At 39.2% G+C, this 25,834-nt stretch overlaps 1 protein-coding gene across 1 annotated transcript; it reads right to left on the reverse strand.

The window, feature by feature from the left end:
* Nucleotides 1-638: 638 nt before the first annotated feature.
* Nucleotides 639-25,370, reverse strand: MDM1 (Mdm1 nuclear protein; the record flags this gene model as incomplete). Its single annotated transcript, XM_080350301.1, has 15 exons — nt 25,261-25,370; nt 24,653-24,758; nt 22,013-22,374; nt 21,439-21,573; nt 19,272-19,415; nt 17,111-17,244; nt 14,898-14,997; nt 10,133-10,171; nt 9,586-9,761; nt 7,888-8,166; nt 5,499-5,647; nt 5,249-5,379; nt 4,066-4,324; nt 2,987-3,055; nt 639-745 (listed from the first exon to the last, which is right to left on the reverse strand). Exons 1-15 carry the CDS (start codon nt 25,276-25,278, stop codon nt 639-641), a joined length of 2,208 nt encoding a protein of 735 aa, XP_080206427.1. The 5' UTR covers nt 25,279-25,370.
* Nucleotides 25,371-25,834: the final 464 nt, after the last annotated feature.

Consider the following 25,834-nt stretch of genomic DNA (forward strand, 5'->3'; position numbering starts at 1 on the left):
AGGTGGCTGAGGTTGCTTTATCTAGAGAAGTTGAAATTAACACTAAACATGGGTCTTACCCACAAAATGTTCACATAAGTACATCTGACAAACTTCATTAAGAAATAGTAAGAATTTTTGGTAACAGGTTAAAAGCAGTAACTAGTAAAAGTAACCTTTTGTTACAGCACTGTGTTGTACTGACACTTCATACAGTAACATAAGCAAATATACCACAGCTGCCTTTAAGATAGGTGGGTAAAATCAAGCAGCTGAGGTGGCTGGTGAATGATGATGTTGCCCATGAATACTGTCCCCAGGTCACACCGTACGATTACAGCAGAATACCTTCAAAAGTAACACACAGGTTGCATCAAAAAAAATTAATCTCCTCAGTTTCAAGAAATGCCACTGTAAAAAAAAAATAACAAACCCACGTGGCTGTTGTGACATAGTGAATTAAGACATAACTCTCAGATATAAAGGACATTTTCAACACTGGTTTAAATATTAACATTTTAAATCGGGAGTTCAAGTCCTGAAATTTGGGACACAACAGTGATAAGTGAAAAGATGCTGCTTGATATCTACAATCACTTTTTTTACAAACTATAAAAAATCATTTTACAGAACTGTTTCTATACAACAGGTGGTAGCCACTATGTCTTGCCCCAGAAATCCTTCCTCTTCTGAGCACGTTCCAGTATCTGAGATGCAAGTGAGCTAGATGCTGCTGAACGGGCAGAAATCTGAGACAGCCTGTCATCTGTGGGGAAAGCAATAAAGGAGAAAGTAAATAGGAAGATTAAATATGCACTTCAAAACACAGTTGGTGTTCATGGCAGACTTTGAAAGTGCCAATATTTTTAATGCCCTCTTTCACAGCGGATTCTAAAATAGTACCACAATACACTTTAATTCTGTTACTTGGTGACTGACATGCTGGAAAAGAATCTCACTAGAAAGCTACTGGGATGCTAGGTAAGTTTAGGTGAGTTACATACTCCAGAATGAGATCACTACTGTCACCTGGGAATCGCCAAACTCTCCAAGTCATCTTTGCATTTATGCTCCTGTGTCAGAAGACCTCAGAAATTGTTCCTCTGCCACTGAACTCTGTACAGACTAGGCTCTGATAATCTCAAATTCATGAAAGCCACACACCACTTCTAGCAAAGTGGTCAACCTTAGAATAACGTGACTAAAATATCGGAATCTGTGTGGCCGAAAGAGCCCTTCTGAGCCAAAACCAGCTAGTGTGTCACAAGCTGTTAAAAGAAATGTGTTTTCTAAAGAAAACAGGAAGTTTAACACAAAGACAGCATGGAGCATGCTTTGAAAATGTACTTTTGAAAGGTCTACCTTTTGAATACAGGGTCTACTTCACACCCAGCTGCACTCTTAAAATTAAGCAGCCTGGATTCTGCTTCTCTGGTAAAGCACAACATTCTATTTCTTTAGCATCATTATTAAAATGTTGCTACAGCTCTGTCAAGATGCTGTCTAAGAAAAATAACCTTAATTACACCCATATTACTGCAATAAATTAAAAAGTACTGTGCCACTACTTTCCAGCCCCCTCTACCAACAACAACAACAAAGTTCCGCAACTCCATCTCAACAGAACCTGTACTTTGTCAGTGTTTCAATTAACTTTTCAGCATTAAATTCTGGAAATACAGTGCCCATAACAGGCTCACCCACTATGCATAACGACTATATTCCCATGTATGAGAAAATTGCTAACTGCACTTCTGCACACACGCACGTCACTGGAATAACTCCCAGGTTTGTATGTACGTGAACAAATATGGGTATACAAAAAATCTGTGAGCTGGCACATTGCACCTGTTTCTAAAAGGTCACCACTCATCATCATCACTCAGCTCATAGGAAAAAAAAAGAAAAAGAAAGAGCAGCTACAGCATTTAATCTGTGTGCAGCAAGCTCATGTGAAGCTGCAGAGTACTATAGGATTTTGCATGTTTTATGTAGACAAACAGATGCTTGGCTGAGCCATCTGCACAACCCACACATTTTCCAGCCAACTGCAATGAGTAAAACAGAGAATCGGCCTGAACCTTGGTTAAAACCAAGGAGCAAACAAGCCTAAGAGGTACAGGAAAAAAAGCTTTTGGTTGCTTTGGGGTATATCTATAAATAAATTGCCATCAGATAGAGGCTTGCTCTGCCCATACTCTAATCTAAGCCAAATACAGGTGATTGCAACTAGCACAGCAACACTCCAAGCTCAACTTCATATACCATGCTAAGAAACAATGTATAGCAGCTCAAGCTAGTGAGACTACAGTGCCTTTGACTGACTCACACTACTGAAAGACATTATTTGTGTCTTGCCCACAAAGGACCAAGAAGACGCACTGGTGGGCTGTGCACTGGCTGCTCCCCCAGAGTAACTTTACAGTAAACAAAAAAAAAGGCCAAAAGAGCAATCAGAACAACAGGATGCCATAAGTACCCTCAATACAATGAGCAGAGGAACAAGTTTAACAAAATTACATTCAGATTCATTTCATGTTGCAGATCTGGTGCCAAAGTCTCACAAGCAAAATCTTTAGCTTAACGTTTTTGGTAACTTTTTAAATTGCATCCAAAGCTACTGCAGCTGCAACCTGGGCTGTGATTATTTTGCACTTTGCTTCTCTTGCTATCAACGCAAAGTTTTAAAGAATGTGTGGAGAGGAAACAATTTTAGGTATGGAACTGAGCAAGCTATAGTAGCCACACTGAGCCACAATGGTGTATTTTATTTTCAGCTGCATTTAAGGGTTTATTCCTAATAGAGTATACCTGCAGAATCGTACTTCAGATTACTAGGATACACATTTTCAAATTGTTTTGAGGAAACAATGCAGCAGTTATTTATGCAAACACATAAACCAGTATTACTTACCACATTCAGAAACCTCTCACATTAGTGCAAAAGTTAAAATTAATCTACCTAATATACCCATGATATAGAATAACACTTTGGGACAAGAAATACCTTCATCATTATGGTTTCTTTCCTGAAGGGGTAACTGGAAAGATCTTGGTTTCGGATTGCCAACATTCCCTAAGACAAAAAGTCAAAGGCACAGGTTTGAAACATTTCAAAATACACAAAGGATTATATTTCATTTCAGAACATTTTAAAATGTTTCAACATTATTTCCAAAACATGAATCTTATAAATAGCAAACATACCAAAAGCTCCAGGAGGCTCCTTACACTACGTTTATATAAACTTACTCCACTGTATGCTTCTCAAGGCACCTTCCCTTGGCAGATGCTACAAGTTGCTTAGTGAACTGCACTCAAGGCCCAGAGCTGGAACACAGCACCGACTCTAACATCTTTCCGAGGAAATCTCTGGATTTCACCATCCCCCTTAACCTGACAACTACTTATTCCACTCTAGAATAGAAATACTGCTTTAGTAAGTCTTTCTGGAATGGAGACTTAAGAACATAAACTTCGACTAAGGGGTGAAGGATTCTTTTCTTTATCAAATTCATGCCCCCAGTGCCCCTAAACACTGTTTAAAATATTTGAAATGCTCCAGCGCAAATTCCTCCTCAGCCAAGAAATGGCTTTTCTCGGTATCCAATAATATTTTACAGATGATTTTTGTTTCCATATCCTGCAGAAATATTTAAGGAGTTTATCTCTCAGAAATCCACAACTCCTGCAAAGTAATAGCACATTATAAAGGTTCCCAGTTACACATCATGGTTGGTAATTCCTGGTGGAAAAGTGTCACAGCATCCAGTTATAACCTAAAGATTAAAAATCACAACTGTTCATGCTAAACCAAATTATCCTCATAATGAATAAATACTTATTGAAATTAATAAGGCAGAATTAGACAACAGACCACTAGAATACAACGATATTAGTGGAATCTGAAACTAAGGTGAAGAGTTGTGCACATTTCCTCAGTGAGACTAAACACTTAGTAGAAAAGCCTTTGTTTACAAACAACACATTACTTGTAGAGCCTGTAAGGCAGCAAGCTCAGCACTGCACAGTAGCCATTTCCATCCTGCAGCACTCTAACACAGACAGTTTATACACAAACCCCACCATTATGCTGGAATTCTGGATCCTTGAGAGTCCCTTGAATACGACGAGAGTGACTCCAGCAAGGCACAGGGCAGCTTTTGGCTGACTTCAGCACAGGAGGTGTAGAGGAACGCTCTTGATGGGCTGGAGCAAGAGGAACTTGCCCATTGGAAACTTTGTTTGGAGGCCACTGATCCTGCCTAAGTGGCAGAGGATCTAAAGTTCCCAGCCCAGCAGGTGGAGAGGTAAGGAGTGAAACTGCTTCCACTTCCGCATCAGGCTAAAACACAATAGAAAGGAAAAACACACAAAACCACAACATCTAATATACAGCCTTCAAGTACAGATCCTCACATACACAGCAAATATTGGCTTTACACTGTTACACTTCTCACGAGCGTACCAGAGAATAAGTATCTCAAGCTTGTGAGACAGTTTAAACAAAACCTATTCCTAATAACAAGTGTTTAACATGGTCTGAAAGTAAAATAATGAAGTCAAACAAAAAGTTTATTTTCTTCACAGCAAAACACTGTGATCTTAAATTTTAAACCAACAAAACCAACTTCTCAAGCAATTGTGTCTGCTTCTATTACAGAACTTAATATAATGTGTATGTATGCAGTCAAATGCTAGACTGTATTCATAGAGCACAGACAAAGCATGACTTGACATAAAAAACGCAATTTTGAGAGGAAGACAGTTAAACAACTCCTAAATGTTTCTACTTTTCTTTTAGTATTATAACTGTGCAAGCTGCAAAGTAAAGGAAACACAAAATAAAGGGAGAATGAAACTATTACAGCACATTTGCCTGTCTTGTACACAGGCACCCAACCTCTCCTTCTCAAACTTCTTTCAAGTCAAGGAATCTGGAGTTGTGCCCTATGTCAGTGGCAAGCTACAGTAAATGTTGATGGGGAAACCAACAGCTCCTGACTGCGTTTTTTTTAAACAGATTCTGTCCATTTAGCATAAAAAGCCAAAATTGAGCTCATCCAATCTCACTCCAATAGTCTTGTCTCCTTTGCTTGATACCCCCCCAAAAAATTATATATTCAGAAATCAGCCTTTTTTAGTCACAGATGATGAAAATTTTATAATGGTAAATGACAACTCAAGAAAAAGAATTATTAAATTATTCACAACTACTTAAAAAGCACATTCCTAAAAGGCATAATGGTAAGTCTCTTCTCTGGCTCACCCTGAATGACCTTCTTTTTGAAGATTCTCTTGCACCTTGCTTAGCTGAAGAAAGGTCTGTTCCTAAACCTCGCATTCTCTGTGGTGAAGATGAAGGCTTGAATTTAGGGGGAGACACAAGAACCGCACCTCCTGTTGTAGCGGAGAAGATGAAAAATGCTTTATTACCTTGAATAACTTACTAAATTAATCCATACATGTATTTTTTTCTTTAGTTCTTGAAATACTGCTTTGCATTTGTAAGTTTTTACCAACAGTTGGGGTGGTGAGATCATGATGAGTCCTCTGAGCTCCACCAAGCGCCCTCAGCTTTGGAGTAGGAAGCCTGCCACCCGTCCTCGAGGACACAGAAGAGGAATCTGACACAGCTGCAGAAGAATTCAATACTAAGACATCTTCACTGCAAAAAATAAGGAATGATTAAAGGATTAGCTAAGGACCCAGGAGTCTTGCACTCAAGCTTTTTGCTTCTACTACATTCCTACAAAGATGCCTAAGGCAAGACAGTTAAGGCCATAAAACACCAACACCCTGTAGCTAAAACATCTGCTTGCAATATGGAGTCCTGGATTCCAGCCCCCAAACCTCAGTTTCTGTATTTTTTTATGTAACTGGATAAAACGCATAAACAATCTCAAGCTGCAAATTCAGTCTCACTCTGTTCCAACAAACTTTGACTGTATTGTTGCACAGTAGCAGAGACCCAACAGGAGGGTTGCAAATGATACTCATCCAAAAAAACTTTGAACCTGGTTACCACCTCAGAGGTGGTTTGACTCTTTTCAGTCAATGTGGCAGAACTGAAACCAAGTATCCCACATTTATGTAACCGCTTTAGCGCCCAGGTTATCAAATAAATCAGCACTGCTACTTCTGTCTTCTTCCTCCAGATGCGCTTCTAAAGGAGGTGGTGGCAGCGTGCCCACATACCCACACTGTGCAAGGCATCCTGTCAGTGCAGACTGGATGTGCGCTGTGGACACCTGCGCAAGGAACTCCTCATTTCTAGCTCTCAAGGAGGCTTAGGTAACGTGTCATTCTTAAGCTGCTCTGCACTCTGCATGGCCAAGTCCAGAGCAGATCTCAGGACACACGAAGCCACATTGCAGGATGACAGAAAATCTTCAGCGTCAAACAGAGACGCATCTATGAACTAGATCTCTAGAATTAGACAGAAACTTAAGAAGGTTTTCAGGATGACGGTTTTGAAAGCCTGCATTTAATTTCTATTTGAGCCTAGCATCTCAACCTTTCTTTGACTGGGTTTTGCATCCAGGATATTATCCCCAAAAGAGACAATTACAGTTCCTCACCTTAGATTTGTGCTGCAGCACCAAAGATAAAACCCAATGAGGAATGCTTAGATGGTATGGTACCAAGGGACAAAGTTATTCAGATTTAAATCTCTGTAAAACTAAAATACCATTCTACCAAAAACAGTATACCAAATGTGCATGGTAAAAAGCCAGATACTTCTGTAACTAAATATAATTTGGATCTTTCAACTGTCAAATGCAGTATTATATACAAACTGAATTGATCTGTCATTCTTTCTGAATACCCCTCCACCTTTTTCCTACCTGTGCTCAGTAACATAGTCACCAATGATTACTGGATGCTAGTTATTTTTTCTCTCAAGTCCTTTATCTTGGCCCATGATTTTTTTTAAGAAAAGCAGGTGCTTAAGCACAAGATTAGCATGTACTCTGTCCCTTCAGTTCTATCAATCCTACACTGACCATTTGGAGTAAATCCTGAGTTTTAATTTTCACTACACTTGGCTGCTGTGTAATGAACAGCCTGTTCTGAGAGGCCCATATTGCAAATTTTAAAGTTTGGGAAAAAACATTAGAATTGTTCGTGCTTCTACAGACTTCTGTCTTGCAAGTTAGAAATACAGTATTCTTAATGATACATCCATTTCCATCAATTAGTTCAAGGTCTTAAACTTTCTCATTCCTTATCATACTGTTAAAAACAAAAGTAGTGTCACACCACAGAATGTTAGGGAGTGGAAGGGACCTCAAAAGATCATCCAGTCCAATTCCCCTGACAGAGCAGGAACACCTAGATGAGGTTACACAGGGAAGGTGTCCAGGCAGGTTTTGAATGTCTCCAGAGTAGGAGACTCCACAACCCCCCTGGGCAGCCTGTTTCAGTGTCTGTCACCCTCACTGAGAAGAAGTTTCTTCTCACATTTAAGTGGAACCTCCTGTGTTCCAGTTTGTACCCATTGCTCCTTGTCCTATCATTGGTTGTCACTGCGAAGAGCCTGGCTCCATCCTCCTGATACTCACCCTTTATATATCTGTAAACATTAATGAGGTCACCCCTCAGCCTCCTCTTCTCCAAGCTAAAGAGCCCCAGCTCCCTCAGCCTTTCCTCACACGGGAGGTGCTCCACTCCCTTAATCATCTTTGTTGCCTTGCACTGGACTCTCTCCAGTAGTTCCCTGTCCTTCTTGAACTGAGGGGCCCAAAACTGCACCCAATATTCCAGATGCAGTCTCAAAACAGACCAACTTAGACCCTCTTAGGTAAATCTGCTTTAAAAAAAAAAATTAGTTACTGTTAGAGCAAAGAGTCATTCATATACATATATATATACATATATATATATAACAAAAATGTTGAGTTTTACCCTTCAATTTTCTTATCTTCCTTGGCATGCTTATTGTTTTCTTCTAACTCCTGAGCCACAACTGTAACCTGTTCATTTTGTTTTTCTTCCTCTTCTGTTGCTTGCTGATTCTCTCTTTCTTCAGTTCCTTCCTGTTCACTCCAAGCTAAACGCCTTTTGACTGGAACAGTTAAAGCATCTGACATGTCTTTCTTCTCAGGGCTGTCCTGCTGTGTCTGTTCTGTGGAGTCAAGTTGCTGCAGCATTTTGGGGGTTGGTGCTGTCTCTTTTTCAGAAACTCTAGGTAACAAAGCAAGCAGTGTTTCATACCATTGATTTGCACGATATACTTGTGTCTATATAGAACATATTCATTCAGTTCAGCCCTCTGCCAAAAGTACAGTTCAGGTATTAAAAAGTGTCAGTCAACATGTTGTATGGTTAAATTTCTATTGAAGTTTTAACTGATGTTCATGCACAACCCATTTTCATACTAGATTCTATGAAAACTCCGTCTGGATTACCATTTCCAAAAATGTAATGTAAAATTAGAGCTCTACTTCCAATTTAAATAACAAGTTAGATTATCAGAAGTGCTCAAAAATAACAAGCTCCGTGCATAGAGACTGTCTGATGGCACGATTTTGAAAGCCGAGCAGTTAGAAGACTCGTATTTAGTCACAAGTCTTGATAGTCTTAAACTCTCAACTGCTCACATAAATCAATGCAAATTCGCCTGGAGAACAGAAATTAGATCAGTAAGAGGATCTCTATTTCACAGGCAAAATAACCCCAAACTAGTAAACGAAAAAATTTACGCCGTACTTAATATCACACTTTATAGAGTAATGAATACTCTTTTCTGTGCCATTCTCTAACACTTATTAGAGCTACAGTCATGCAAATGGGTAGATGTCTCTCTCACACATAAGACTAGTAGTGCGCACACAGCAGTCAAAATGGACTGCACAGGCATCTTAGGCACTGGTTTTAAATAGCAGATAGATCTCAGAGAAGACACAAATTATTTTTAAACTTTTTTTAACTTCTTGCTTCAGCAACAGCTGTCTGTACATTTCACTAAAACACTAATTCTGGATTCTCCTAGCAAAGGATTTAATATCTCCCAATTCTGATGGCCTTCAAAGAAAGGAGAAAATGGATGTACACCGTTCCAGTTCCTAAGTTCAGAACTAAACAGTGTCTAAGACTCAACCACAAGATTATTAATCCTGACAAGAACACAGATAAAAATCTGAGTGAGCAAAACGTATTTCCTATCACTCCAGTGCAAAGAACACTACTTCAGTAAGACTCAGTGCAAAATTCCTCTAGACTTGACGAGACTAAAGTTGCCATAGTAAATACGCATTTGTGGAGAATTACAATGGAGTAACATTTCTTTCAGAAGACTTGACCCCTATCAGGCCTCATTTTCAATTTGAGCGCATATCAAATGATGAATCTGTGAAAGGTAAACGCCCTCATCTGTTCCAGAGAATTTACACTCATGGAACTGCAGAACAGCACAGGGTGGAAGGGTCATCTGGTCCAAACTTTCATGGGGAAAGGGAGCCTAGATGAGATTATTGAGCACTATGTCTAATGACATCTTGAATACAGTCAAATATCCAAGATCTCACAGCTATGCTAAGCATATATTCAGCATTTTGCTCTGTTTCAAAGCTGCAGAATAATAGGCAGGAACGTCAACCTTACCCGGCAAGATCGAGTGCTCTGATGTTGTTGCTGATGCCTTCTTCTGAACTGGAAGTCGAAGACACATCCCAAAGACTGTTATTATCAGACAGGATCTGATTGAGATGGTATCGGGAGAAGTGTGTTCCCTCTACTTGTTGCCTGTAAGCTTTTGCTCTTTCTCGAAGTTCTCTCACCTGCATATCAAGGTTTCATAAGTTGTAAGTCAATTTAAAGTCCACTAATAGGCTACAATATTATAATGTATTTGCATTAGCTAGTGGTAGCTAAAGGAGAAAGGCAAGCTACTAATAATCCAGGGCCACCCACAGCACAAACATTGCATGCCGCAGTAAGTGCAACAAAAGCAAAGCAAAAATAACGAAAGTGTGTATTTAGTAAGCATGTCTGAGCCGTGAAGCCAAAGCAAAATTGTCAATTACTTATTCAAAGAACACAAAAACTTATGCAGCCACTATGAATAATTTTACAGCTGGATTCTAGTTTTTCCATCAGCACTCAGCCACAGTGCTTCAAAGACTTAAACAGAAACTTAGATGCAACCAACCTCCATATACCACATGGAATTTAGGGTGTTTTGAGATGCCTAAAGAGAGGAATACAGAATTATTTTAAAATTTCTTACTTTTCTCTCAACAATGTATTGTTATTATCACCCTTCTAAATTCATTTCAGCCCAAGTAAGAAATTTAATATTAAAAACCTGTCAACATAGCTCTATGCTGCCTCCCTGAGATTCAGTAAAAACCTGTTGAACAAATAAATCAGCACTGGTATTTCACCAGTTTTTGCAAGGCTTGAGGAAATTAATTCCCACTTCTGAGCCTTAACACTCAAAAATATATTCACCCCACACTCACTTATAATTATTTCAAGTCAACAGATCTACGTGCATGAATAACACCAAGCTTGCATGCTATGAACACTGCAACTATCTCTAGCTATTTTAATCTTATCTCAGTGAGGAGCTGATGATTACATGAGGACTCTTGGTGCTACTGCATCTAAGACATAATATCAAAATCATTCCTTCTAGGCTACCAGTCACTGTAAGAATGAGATATCAGGTTTAGCCTTAAAAAAACCTGATAAGCCCTCTCATAGTTAAAACTATTTCAACACTCACATTCTCTTGTGTCCTTGACCCAAACACCAAGTGCAGGAGGAAAAAGCAACAACAAAACTCCTATGCTTAAATGTTCAAAAATAACTTTGTAATACTGTTGTGTGAATTCTGGCTCACTAAAAAATGGTTCACAGGAAACAAGTGTTTTGTCAAAGCGCAGGAAATTAATACTGACACCTCCTTTGGCACATTTTCATAAGTTTTCTTATTTAGTCTTCTTTCACGCTAGACTTCCTACCATTCTTTCTGCAAGGAACAGAGTTAAGTGGGCCAAATTCTGCTAAATCCACTAAAAGCATCTAGATGTGGCAGATGGACATCTACTTAGCCCACATGAGCTAATATCCCACAATTTGACCCACTAAACTTCCAACTAATAGCCCATTAAAAGTATACACTTGTCATTTTAAGAGGAGAGTTTAAAGTTTGAGGAGTAAGTGATCTACTGGATTATTCACTCTGAGTAGAAGAATGAAAAATTAATTATGATAGTCACATCAGAAAGAATATAAATCCAGAGCAACAGGACACTGCAGGGGAAGGAAGAATACTACGTCTCCAGTGAATTGTGAAGAAGTACAAAGGACAAGTGAATCCTTCAGCAACTCAGCAGGCAGCATTATCTCAGCAGGACAAAGGCCCCAGAGAGTCCTACTGTGATTATGAACTGCCCGCATTAATTTTTCAAAACCATAATTCAAAGAGATTTTTTCATTAGACTGCTGAAAAGCAACCCTTAATAATATATTATTGTAGGGTAGCAGCCTAGGAGCAGTCACTCAGGCTAAGGTCATATCAGGATTCTATTATGGTCTTCACTTGTTTGGGCTCAGAACTTCAGAAAGTCTGCTTTGGACCTAAAGTTACCCATGTGTGGTCCCAGCTAAGAGAGAAAGCAGACTGAATCAGCAGAGCTTATCGAGTAATCAGATATGCAAAAGATGTTCTGTAGACACCTTCAGCAGGGTTGAGTTTCAACAACCCATCAGAGGCAGCGGTTTGAATAGCATTTCTCCTCATGTCAGTGCATTAGTATGAGAACAGCTATGGAACCATGTAGAAACCAAAAGGACTGTTGGGCAGCCTCTACTGTGAATGGCCAAGGTACCTTTGTTGTTCTACGATAAAACAAATGAGCCTGACAGTTTTTTCAAGTTATGCATACTTGCATTACTCTGCTATTAACATATTTCTCAAATGGCCAGATTCTTCCTATGTGTCAACCATTAATGAAATATTTTATTCAGTCCTACTATTCTAGCCATGCTGGATGCCATCCTGTAGTTCTCAGAACAAAAATATTGATGGATGATTAAAAAAAAACCAAACCAATCCAAAAAAAAAAGCCTGGCCAAGGATCAGGCCTATCAGGAGTTTTATTCTTGTAGTAACAGAGGTTTAAAGAATTACCCTTGGTTTTCTTCCAGCTTGCCTTGAAAACTGGAAAATTCCAAGCTTTGTTATTGCTCTTTGTTTTCACTACACCCACATAAACTTCTTTTTGAAAAGTTATAACCCTCAATGATATATATGAAAACATTAACAAGACAACAAGAAATTAAAAAAAAACTCCGTACAGAACAAATCCCGCACAGCATCACATTTACACAAACTAAATATTATTTTTTGTCTACTAGCAGAATTAGCTTGATATACTATATTGGTTTTGGCTGGGATAGAGTTAAATTTCTTCTGAGTAGCTTGTATTGGGCTATGTTTTAGATTTGTGCTGGAAAAAGTGTTGATAACACAGATGTTTTGGTTACTGCTGAGCAGTGCTTACACAGTCAAGGCCTTTTCTGCTTCTCAACCCACCCCACCAGGGAGTGGGCTGGGGGTGCACAAGAAGTTGGAAGGGGACACAACTGGGACAGCTGACCCCAACTGACCATGTAACACCATGCTCAGTGTATAAAGCCGGGGAAAGAAGAGGGAAGTGCAGGACATTCAGAGTGATGGTGTTTGTCTCCCCAAATCACCATTACACGTGAGGGAGCCTGGCTTTCCTGGAGACAGCTGAACACCTTCGCCCTTCACCCATGGGAAGAGGTGAATTAAACCCTTGTTTTGCTTTGCTTGTGCACACAGTTTTTGCTTTACCTATTAGACTGTCCTTATGCTAGCCCTTAAATTTTCTCACTTTCACCCTTCTGATTCTCTCCCCCATCCCACCAGGGGAGTGGAGTAAGTGAGCCGCTGTATGGGGCTTAGTTGCTGGTGGGGTTAAACTATGACACATGCTCACAGCCATGTGATTTGAAGGCTAATAGAAGGAGGAGAAATTCAGGTAATTCCAATTATAACAGTCTGTTCTACATGAACTCATACTAGCATCTAGTGTAGGTATGCATACATAAAAATGTGTACATAATCTAGGCACATTTGTAAGCAATACAACATTTGTTATTATAGTCTTGAAATGTATTTGGCTCTTCCAGCTACTTCATTTAGAAGGCCCTAAAAATCCTAATAATTCTTTTTTGAATTCTCCATGCCTACTCCCAAGTGACTACTTTCTAGTTTCCTCTGCAATTCCCTTGTCAGCAAGAAAATCTCCATGGAAAAGTCAGATGCATCCAAAACACATCTCTACACTGTGGGAATGTCTTGGTTTCTCATATGCTCTAATTAAATGCAGTATATATGTCCTTCCTACATCTCTCAGACACAAACCAAAAAGGATCCTGCCTGGTAAAGCAGAACACCCATCCTCCCCTTGCAGCCTCCTCATTCCCTCCCTTGACTCCACCGCAGCGACTCCTCCCAGCTGCCTGTGCTGCAAACAAAACCTACTCAGAGGCAACATGTCCCGTTCCCTTTATTTGCCTCCCAGTCAGCTCCTCTTGAAACTGAGCACTGCTCCCAGCTGTTTCCAATGCTACTCATGCAACATCCAGTCTCCAGACAAAAGCCCTACACACCAAAAAATGACATAATATTCCATGGATACATTCTGTACACTGCTTACAGTCAGACTGCGTGCAAGAGTTTAGATCACAGCCTTAGTGATGGCAAGACTAAGTCTAATACATGCATCAATACATGTAAAAATAAAAATATTGCTTGTTTTAGTCCTCTAATATCCTCACGAGGAGGTATTCACAGAATGGATTATCTCATGCATGCATACACAAAACCTGATTAATTATCTCAAACTAAGATATGCTTTAAACCTTGAGACCTAGTTCACATTCACTATTTCATATATATTAATTTCTTTTTGCCTAAAAAGAGACATAAAATAACTTGCTAGATCAAGTCCAGTAAGAAAACAGAAAACTGCTACCACACTACTCCTGCAATTCCCAGGGAGCATCATTTGCAAGATCTCAAAGCCCAATATACTCTAGGGTCATACATATTTCCAAGTATTTGCCACAAATTTAGCAACACACAGTGTCTCATGAAGGCTCCCTTTCTCAGCTGGGAGAAGCCTAAGTCACTTCAGTGAAATCTGACAGTTGTAGAACTAGCTCCAGCAGTTTCTTAGCACACTGTTAATGGTTTTGATTTACTTGACTAACTTAGGAAACCATACTCAATAATCCTGCTCAGAAATGCTATGGTCCTGAAGCTGGTCAGCATTTTCAGAGTTCTGTCAAATGAATTCCTATACAGTATAATACTTTTCACAGTTACTGTATAAACTACATGAAAATAATTAGATTGGCTGAAACTTCCAAGAGAAACTCTTATTTCTGTATTGTGTATGACTGAATTCAGCTTACTGCTTTGAATGGATTCAGCACAGCAAGCTAATAAACTGATCTCAGCTATCAAGGTGACCTGGTCTTTTCCTTTTATCCCCTTGGAATCTTCTGTCACCTAATTCCACATTTTGAAAAATATGCTTTTTACAACTCAGCTGAACATCAGCGCTATGTTTATCTGCTCTAAGAGACTGTTTTGGATTATTCTGATTTGTAAGGGGAGCAAAGCTCCTCTCTCACTTTGCATGTCACATTAGTATATTTTAAGTCATACCATCTCTTTTTTTTTCCTTACTATATATTACACTGGCTTGTCAGAACCTAATCTTCTTTGTATACTCACCTTTGGGAGCTTGAGTCATCAGCATTACAATCTCAAACCTGTATCTTATAAACAACCACAAGTCAAAGTTGTTTTTAATATAAAAATCAAAATATAACGCATACTCAGGCTTCAGATTTTTTTAACCACTAACCTGGTTGGGAACTTTACTCCTGATACGAGACCAAACTCCATCTTTGTAGAAATACTGGGCTGGAGACAAAAATTTTGACCTATATTCAGTGTTCATCTTCCTAAGAAATCAAGAATGAGGAGAGGAAAAAAAAAAAGACAGAAAGAACAAAGCTTGATAACCAGAATACTTTTTAAAAGCACTTTTAAAGTTGTATCAACAATGATACTTGTACTCAAATGCCAGGCTGAGATGTGAAAAACACATGCTTTGAAACACAGCTCATCCATACCAACACAACTAGGCAAGCTGTGAAAAAGCTCATTCACAGCTGGTGGTTCTTCAAGTAGTTACCCCTGTTGCTTTTTCCTCACAACTCTTCTGCTAGAAGCTTTTGCCCTGACAACCAAATGAGCAGACCACAACACACATAAGCCTCAATTACTTCAGTGCAAAGTGAAGCACCCTGGTTTAAGTCATTGATGAAGCTGTGTTTAAGTAAAAATGCCTGGTTTGGCACCAATATGTCCAAGACATTTCCTCCTATGAACTTCTCTCTAAAGGTGCTCTGCATACAGGTGGGGTGAACTTTTGGGGCCAGAAACATCTGATTGCCAGAACAACAGTCAGTAAAATACATCTAACTATGTCCTACTCCTTTTGACCTTCAAAAGGCCTCAGTACTCAAAAAGATGGATTCATTTCCCCTTCTGCCACACACATACATACACAGAAAAATTAACATGATCTAACATAAAGCGGGCAATAAGCAATACTTCAAGTCCTTAAGCACTTAATTTTGGATTTATCAGCTTAAATCTGAAGAGGTTTTTTATTTTAATCTTGCTTCAGAACATTACTAACTTGATTTTCATGCATTCAGCATTGGGCGAAAAAACCCTCTTTTTCAGCCCTTATTCAGAAATAGATCATAAAAGCCTGAAGTCAGAGAATAAAATACACCTTGTAGAAAGAAAAATACCAAGGCAAAAAACCTCTTTATATTCAAAATTTCTTTCCATATGGTCCTTTCTTTGATAGAATTCCTCCAGTTTTGGTTGTAAAGCTAATGGATTAGTTCAAAACCCAGATCACTGCTGTGTCTTGATCCTAGTCATTCTGCTGCAAAAACAGGCCATGCAATGCTGGTTGCGCACAAAGTGACAGTTCTGTCTGCATATTGAGAACTTGCACCTTTTGACAGTTATTTGCCCAGTGACTGTATTGGAATCTTTTGCCTTATGATACCACACTGAAGGCATAAGAGGCAAAAATTTGTCCTTGAATGAAAAAAGTCATAGCAAGTTATCAAAAATTTTACTCACTGCAAAATTGACTAAAATCTACTACAAAGAGTTATGAAAACCAAAGAGTTAAAGGTTTTAACTACATTATATCCACTCGCTTTTTCATAAAGCTGTTTTATTTCATAGTACTTTGGGTGATCACTTTCTAATTATCTCCCAATATCCAACAGCATTCAGACCTAGCGAAGTCTCCTCTCCCACCTTTAATCTAATAGGTTAATACACTGCCAGAAAGTCATGTGAATGAAAGCAATCACTGGGACACACATTAAACACAAAGACAACAGAAATGGATTAATTTATGAATTCTAAAACCTACATCCATTCTAAACTTTTATTTCTCTTGGCATATCTCAGATGTGTAGAAAATGAAGACATGAGTTCAGTTCCTCCAATGTTAGGTACATGGCAGAAGAAAAAGACACTTGGAGAGCCTTCAGTAACACAGAACTTCATCTCAAGCTCTTCAGGTTACCCTAAATGGGACAGATTCACTTCTCTTTAACTCACACGTTTGTTTTTGCTACTCTTGGAGAGAAGGTGGTACGGAGTAGAAAAAATAGACATCAAGTACAACCATCACAGTTTTAACACAGGGATTAAGCACACAGGAGAGCAGTTTGAGAGTAGACTGCAACTTCCAAAGCACTCACTGAGCACTTAGTAAGAGCACTGCATCAATTTAATTCCATTCACATTAAATTTATTAATAATATTATTATTGCATCAGAAGGTTCAACTGGACAAGTGTGGTAACAAAGCTTCCACTTCCGCTGCCCAGAGAAGGGGATGGAAATTAACACCAGGTTTAGATGTACCCATAGGAAGCTCAATTCCAGGGCTGCCATGGTGTGGTTAAAGGTCTGTGGTCCACCATTCTACATATTAGGGACACCTATTCACGAGGTTTTCCTATTTTATACATACCCACGACTTGTACGTAAAGAGAGGGGCTTTGGACTGATATGTTGCTTATTTTTTTGTTTAGGATGTTTCTGTTCTGATGTCCCTTGTTTCGCTGCAGCTTCTGCTGGCTTTTGAAATGGTTCTTCCCTCTTATTCTAAGGCAAAAATAATTTATAAAATACCACATTAGCTAACAATCTGATAACTGACATCAAGTTTTTGCAAAAAGTTAATTTTATTTTAGTGTTAACTGTTTCGTATATTTAATACAAACCAGAATATTACACTCCTTTGTTAATACAAATATAAACTAGCAAAAAGCCCAACCTAAGATTCTGAGTGCAACATTCAGTTAGTTAGATGATCCATTTTGTACGCTTTACAAAATGAATTCAACGTGAAACACAGAAATAAAATAATACAATATCTGTGCATTCTAACCTGAGTTGTGCAAGATCTAACACATATATTTCTGGAATTAGTAATAAATAAAAAAAATTAAAACTCCTAGCTTTACACTCAAGCAATATAAACCAGTTTATAATAAACCAAAAGGGAATTTTTTTATTTGCTGCCACTATGGCTTATAAAGGGTCGCAATGACTTGTTCATTTTTCATATCAAAGATATTTTTCCCACTTATTTTGTCCTCTCAGAAACTGCATCCATGTGTTCTGATTCTGCTATAAATCTTCACAGATATTACTCAAATTCAGGAAAAAAAGGAAAAAAAAAAAAAGCCCACCAAAACCCCCAAAACCTTTTCAAGATATTAATCAGATGTCAGTATAACCAAAAAGTGGTTTAGACACTTTCACAAAAATTCCCTTCTCATGCCTTCTCTTCCATCACTCTATTAGCTCCCTTGGGATAACATAACCTGAATTTCCAACATTAAAAACAAAGAAATGCTTCCTGAAAGCCTCATGCCTTTCAGGCTTTCTTTACATCTCCTAAAAGAGGCAAAAGGGAACATAAAATTCCTCATTCCCAGATGAGATTTAAAGCACTGGGCAGCTGTGAGTTCTAAATTATAAAGCCTCCAAGCCAACAATCATCTTTAAGAACCTCAAAAGTCCCAATGGCTCAAACTGAGCTGCAGGGTCTCCATATTAAGTATGCATTTTGCTCAGTAATGGTTCTAGTGAACGTGTTGTCTGACAATGGCTCCTTCTGTTTTATCAAGGAACCAAAATGGGTACTGACAGCCTCATATGCAGTACTTCTATGTGAAGGAAGGTTAGCTAACCTGGAGGAATTGAGACAACACTACACTTGGCAGCTTGCTATAAAAATAGACATTCATACATCCACCTTGCAAAATAGGTTAGCTGTCATGTGGTCTAAATTGCTCTCATCTATTTTTAGAAGGTCTCAGCCTGAAACAATTCCATTTCATTATGCGTATCTGGTAACATGGTCATAGCCATGTTTCCTAAAAATCCACTTAACTTCGTTCAAGCCAATAGCAAGACCAAAGTTCAGATAGCCAAATTACTTTCATAAAATACATTGTAATGTTTTGAAGGAAGAGTCTACACAGGCTACACAACGCCCTGTTACAGCCCTGTGCTAAATACAATTACTTACCTTTCAACTTATCAAGGCAAAAGGAAATTAATTGTAACCCTTCTTCCATATTTCTTCAAATAACAACTATTGGCTGAAAATCAATTCCAACTGTGGCATCCATACACCAAATTAGGTTTTTTTTAATTCACACTATATCTGATTTATGAGATCCAAAAAGCTCCACACCTCCCATCCAGCCTTCCTGCACACCAAAAGACTACAGTGGTACCAATGAGAATACAAATCAGAGATTCAGATTTCAGAAACTATCCTAATGTCTAAAAGCAAAGTTTCAATCTAAGAAGGAAAAAAAAAGCAAAAAACACAACAAAAAACAAACCCCACACTTAAGATGTCACTGTAAACGGAACAAATCCACACAGAAACTACAGAACTCACTACAGAATGCCCTAAGATCAAAGAGAGCATATAGTTATTTTCAGTCTTTTATACCAAACCACTACTGAGTCCAGTGTCATCAGTAACAACTCTAAAATATAACTAAAAAATTTCAAAATAAACATACCTCTGTATTACAGACAAGAATAATAACAATTATAGAAGTATACTAATGCTCTTCTTTTAGGGAAATATTTACTTGTTCACAAACCGGAAATTCTTTCTCTTCCAAACCATCTCGCTCTTGTGGATCCTTAACAGGAGGAGAACCTTTGAAATTTCTCTCATATGCAGTTTCAGAAGTAATTGCAGAAGATTTAAATGGTGGTATGGATTTGCTTGTGTCGCAAATAATCTTGAGTGGAAGAAAACAAAAAAAGAGAGTGTGATTCGCTTACCTTGAGGCTTAATATTCAAAATCAGTTAACCAATTCATGCTAATACACTCACCTATGAGCAGAAAGACAAATGTGTACAAATAAAGCATGTGCAGACTAATTCACTTCTAGAACAAGTTGAAGAGAAACATAATCTGACAAAAATACATTTGTAAATAACAGAGTCGGACACAGTTCAACCTGTCATCAAACACTGTTCTTACTGAAGTTCACTAACAGAGGCTTTGTTTATTTGGGAAGACAGTTCACCTTCAGAGTTGCACATAGGATCATATTTTCTAACATGTATGCCATAAAACTTCCCTATGAGTCCTCAGTATGTGTCCATGCCATAAATAACAGATAACTCTTCTGTGTTTCAGAACTGGATGCTTAGAGCTTGGCTAATTTGAGCTATCCGCTATTTTCCAATCAATACTGCACTATAAACCAAGGTAGAGAATTTGCCTAATATGTGGTCAGGTATCATCTCCTCATGGAGGTCTGAACTAAAAGACCATGCCATGTGTCACAGGCAAATTCTCCAGCTTTGCTATGAGAGTTTATAACCTAACTTATAACCTAACTTGGATAACTTCAATATTTTCCCAGAATCTCTTCAATTGAAAGGTATTGTCCATCATATTCACAGCAATCAAAGGAATATCAGTTTATTCATACAACTTTTATGATCAAATTCTAATCTTAGTTTAGAAGTGCAAACGTTGATACACCTGTAGATTTTTCTCTATTTCTCTGAGGATTTATAGTGCCTGTAGACTTATTCTTATCCCTTCTTATTCTGTATAAGCAGCAAAAAAAAAAGTTTTGTATTTTAGATTTCACAGTCTTTCTTCTGAAATAGCACAACGTTCACAAGCATCAATAATTAAATTATCAAACTGGTTTCTATTAGTATCAAATTGAATTCTCCACAAAAATTTCCATAAGGTGACTTTCTGGGACTCGCCTCTTCCTCAAATGCTTCTTTAGCTTCTGGACTCTTATCACACATATCAGTGAATTTTCACTGGATGAGGGACTGCTGGGAAACAAATATCTTGCAGTAAGTCACCTGTTGGCATTCCAACAGAAAAATACACAATAGTGTTTGTTCCTAGTTATCAACATTTATCGCCTCTGAAACCTATTACTGAACAAATCAGCTACCTGTGTGTGAAAACAGAGAGTGCATCACCTGTACTAATCCCAGTAACGTCTATGCTTCTAGTGAAGACAAAATAAAAGCAGAAGTGCCTATTTTTTACTGTAAAATGACCAAAAGATGGACCGAGTGTCCCAAGTCCTGACGAATTGAAAACACAAAGCAGTCTCAAAGAGTTACTCTTTATAGTCTGATTAGAAACAGCATTTCCAATCCTACAAAGTCCAAAAACTCATGACGTATTAAAATGCCACAAAAGTATCTTAAAATCAGAAGACTCCACTTTCAAATATAAACAGTTCTCATCAAAGAAAAAACACTACAGAGATGCACCTTAGGGCTCAGAAGAACGCACAGAGACGGAGACTAAGAAATTCTGGTAACCCATAAAAGATCATGAGAATAAATAGTGAAACCTGAATGATTTCAGTGGCAAGACATGTTGTTACAATACAGAACACCTGAACATTCATCTGTTGATTAGCTATATACTAGATAACATAAAAATGATAAAAATGAAAAGTAACATTGAGCAGGATCTTAGAGCTCCTACGGAAAATTAATGCAAATAGAAGAAAATGGTCCAGTTAGAAAGGACGGAATACAACCAGGGATAAGGAGAACGAGTAATTAGACCTGACCAAAATAATCACAGGGGAAACAAATCTAATTACACTGACTTTTGTATATTGAGAGAGAAAAAAAAAATCACATAACAACATTCAAGTTTGTCACTCTACCATCAAAAGAGGAAGAAAGGAAATCCTGGAAGGTAAGCAATCGTACTGACACATAAAAGAAAGTATTCATTTACTTTTTGGATTCTTTAAAGTTACCTGTTCAGCTGCAAGTATTGGTGACTTTTCATGAGGACTCTTCCAAACAAACTGGCTTTGATATTCAGAATTTCTGGGGAAAGTATTTGAACGTGAAATATTCATGCCTGTTTTATTCTGAAGGACTCTGTGAAGCTGACAACATAAAAAATAAATTTAAAAAAATTAAAAACCAACAATTTTTCCCTTTCCTACAACGTTTTGCAAGTCAGATATTTTTCAATGCACACTTTCAAACTAATGGTTTGGGTTTTGGTTGTATGAATTAAACGAATGCATTTTTTCATTACAGCAAACAACCCCCAAAAGTCTATATATTATTGGCTAAATCCTCCTTTTACTGAAATCAATAGTAACGGCACTTGAAGGACAAATTCCTATTGACCAAGTGGAACCAAAATCTGGTCTCAAAAGTGCTGTTCTCCTAACAGAGAAGCTAAAATAATAGAATATCAAAACATAGAACTAAGGAGAGAAATAGACATCAGAGGCTGATGTATGTGCATTAAATTACTGCAAGTATCAGATCAGTAATTTTTATAGTGGTCAATTAAAAAAAAAAATCTTCCCTTACCCCATTACCCATTTTTTCTAATTCCTTTTTTGGAGATGTAAATGCTTTACTTTGATTTAGTGGTGCTGCAGAGGTTGATCTCTTCATGCTGTTTTCTGCAAGGGCAAGAGCTGTTTCACCTATGGAATCTACTGAATGTGACCGAACTTTTGGGGGGAGTCTGGGTTCTTCTGATGTTTCAAGTTTTTCCTGATTCACATCATTGTTGTTGTGGTCTGTGTGCAACTCTGCAGTCCTAAGAGCTTCAGTTTCAAGTGGGTCATTCAAATCACAATCTGCTGTCCATTCAAAGGATTTTGAAATCTGTGGATGATGGTGAGGCACCCTTCTCTTGGAAATGAAATTTGGTTCTCTTGTGATTCCTGAAAAAGACATATTACGTTTACCAAAACATCCTACTGAAGACATACTATCATGCTATTACAAGAACAGACTGCAAGTTTATCATACAACTGATCATTAGAAAAAAGCTATTTGAGCAATGGCAAGCTACGAATTATAGCCACAGCTATGAAACCCTGTCTTCTATCTGCAAATGCCTTACATTTCCACTAAAGAAAGGTGAAAACATGGTGCTCCAGGAGGGTTGGATAAAACCCTATAAAGCAAATATGGCCACGGGACAATCTTTTGCAAGTTGATTCTGGGAGATTAACAACAACAACAGAATCAACACAGTGAAAAGACTGTGGTTAATAGAGATACAGAATAACCAATCTGCAGTTGGTTATGCCACAAACACTTTTCATTACACACACAACACACCTTGCTGAACAGGTTCTCACCGATTGTGACAGGACAGTGACAGATCCCTATCCATCTAATACAACTGTGATTTAAAATCAGCTCAGATAGCTGGTGACCTTTTAGTGTGCGAACACCAAAACATTTCCCAAATTGTAAAAAGACTATGTAATAAAACCAAGTATCCAGTTATTTTAAAGAATTGCTGGCCTTTACACATGCAAATGGAAATAAAATTACCTCACCATTTTAAGAAGAGGACTGAATGACTGAACACATTTAAAGCAGGAAATTCTAATCTAATTGCAAAGTGCTCAACTGCAACAGAAAAATAAGTGAAGGCCCCTGACTGGCTGAAAGAAACACTTTCTAGGAGAGAGAATCTCCTAGCTCATGAAAAAGCAAAGTAGAAAGACAGAACAACCTATGGGGAAAGGTACACAGAATGTCTGGATGTCCAACTACACATACAGATGACAGGAAATAATTCCAGTGGAAAAACACTGGAAAAGTAGCAGAAAGGAACTCCAAGCATCAGCAGCTATTAAATTTTTGTGGTGATTTTTCAAGTCATTCTTAAAACTACCAATTATGTATTTCAACAGGAAGAACCATAAGTGAATTATCAATAACAATCTGCAAGTCCTATGAGGTGTCAAGAGCGACATTTGAAGATGTTGGTGGTTAAATGGCCAGAAAACTGGTGGGAGTGAAAATAAATGCAAAGATGTAGGTAAACTACACCAAGCATGCACACAAACACTGCTACAACGTGAGGAGAAGGAGAAACTGCTCTACTGCTAACTCGTGACAGTTTAGATTGACTGGAAAAGATGCATAGGTTACAATTTTTAAAGTAAGTTAACATGTTTGGATGTTTGAGTGTTTAGTCTTCAGTACAGGTACCCATACACAGATCCATGTGTTAGGGAAAACAAGGTTAAAGAAATATATATTTGGCAGTAATGGAAGAAAGCAGTAATATATATAAAGCATAATCTTTAGCAAGATTAAATTATTTATTAAAATGTCTAGCATCTCAGCCAAAAACAAATCCTTCTCCCAGTGGCCTGTGCTTAATTATTAGACTGTAATTTAGAACACTTATCATATTGTAGGAATATAATGAATATACTGGACTCTATTTATGCAGACTGCATAGCATGGTTGCACTGAATTGCACCATTTTGTTAATCTACCTTGTGCCACTACAATAATTCCTGTTTTATACTGCTCCTTTTCAAAGCACTGCAGTTGTCATTGCACTCCAGCTTACTCCTATTCCTCAACTCCCTATGGGCCTTTCAATCCAGATGCTATTTCCTTTGTTTTCTACTTCCCAACCCCACATTTTCCTGCCATGATAATGTCTACAACCCCTAACTCCTAGACTATAGCACCAAAAACTTTTCCATTTAATGCTTATATTTTTTTTTCAGCTAGCTCTCCCTGTTAGTTAAACCTTGCCCCAAGTCTCTTAAATACAGAATTTTACTTACCATTTCCATCCACCACAGGTAACCCAATGGCTCCTTTTTACACATCCTGTAGGGCTTAACACTGCATCTGTGCCTCGTGTTTGGGACTCAGCTTATGCCACATGTCAGACACCACATATTTTTCAGGTTTTATATAAATACCACTAGCGTTAGAAGAAAGTTTCAGTGTAGCCAGACAGAATACGGCATTCAAAACCATACTCTAAATGATAATCAGCAATATAACTTTAACTGTATAAAGCACACGAACAGCAAACACTAACAACTCACTGTGGCCATATACTCAACCACAGCAACACTCTCTAGGCCTAGTGCTGCCCAGGCTCATCCTTACCAGGGATGGCTTGGACAGCGCTGGGGTTTGCAATCAAAGGGAGCAGCTTTCAGGAATGCTTACCTAATTGATCCGACCGAAGTCCTGCCCACAAGGATTTCTGCTGTGGGGACGGGCTACAAAACTCGGGGGTTTTCCATTTGAAGTTTCTCTTATATTCACTCAGCCCCTGCAGCAAACAGAGAGGTGTGTGTCAAATGACAGGTGCTCGTCCTGCTCCTGTTGGTAACAGGTCTCCAAGGGGACAAACACCAACAAGGAGTTGGTTGGGCTGGCAGGTTGCTCTGCATCTTCCAAACCCACTCCCAGCAAAGAGCAAAAGCTACTTGACTGCTAAGCACAGAGTACGATCATGCACCAAAAAAGTATGCAAAAAGACTTTATATATTTAAGTGTATAAAGTTTCAGGAACGAACACAGCCTGAACCCTGTCACCCACACGAGTGAACTCCTTTTTGTGTTTATTAGCCGGTGCTCCTCAGCACAAAGGTCTCCCCTTTCCAGCTTCGCCGCTGGCACCCCACAAACGGCCGCATCCCCCCCTCCTGCCGGCTGCAGGGGCCCGCCGGGCCCGTCGCCCCCAGGCCCGGGGCTCCGCCCGCTCAGCGCCCGGCCCACCGGGGCACACACCCCCCGCCCCGCCGCGGCCCCGCAGCCCAGCGCCGCCTCACCCTGAAGCGCACGGGCATGGCGGAGCGCGGGCTGCCGGGGCCCGGCCGTCAACGCCGTCGTTGCCCTAGCAGAGCGGCCGGACCGGCCCGCCTCAGCCCGGGCCGCCTCCTCTCGCCTCGCCAGGCGCCTGCGCGGCGGCCGCCCAGCGGGGGCGGGAGGGGCCGCCGCCGCCGCTTCCCCTCACGGCCATGCCCGCGGGGGCCATGTTGAGCGGCCGGCGCCGCCGCGTTATCCGAATTAGACGGCTTTTCCCCGCCCTGTGGTGGGGTAGCGGCACTGTGGGGAAGGACGGCGGGGAGGTGTGTGAATCCCTCCCAGTCAGTGGTGCGGGCCACTTGGTGCTAATGGAGCATAAGGCCAGGGGAATACTGGACACCTGGTTAAAAAAACAAACAAAACCCACCACACGGCCGCACTCACAGCTTTAAGTTAATACAAAACCAGTTTATAGAAAGGAAAAAAAAAAAGCTCTCTTGCCTGTGTGGAGCGTGTCCGATGGTGTGGCAGCCGCCGGTCCTCCTTTGCCACCTCACCCGACCTCGCCCTGAGGTCAGGACATCCTAATCCACCGTC

Source organism: Nesoenas mayeri (genome assembly GCF_963082525.1).
Source record: "Nesoenas mayeri genome assembly, chromosome: 1".
NCBI classification, from domain to species: domain Eukaryota; kingdom Metazoa; phylum Chordata; class Aves; order Columbiformes; family Columbidae; genus Nesoenas; species Nesoenas mayeri.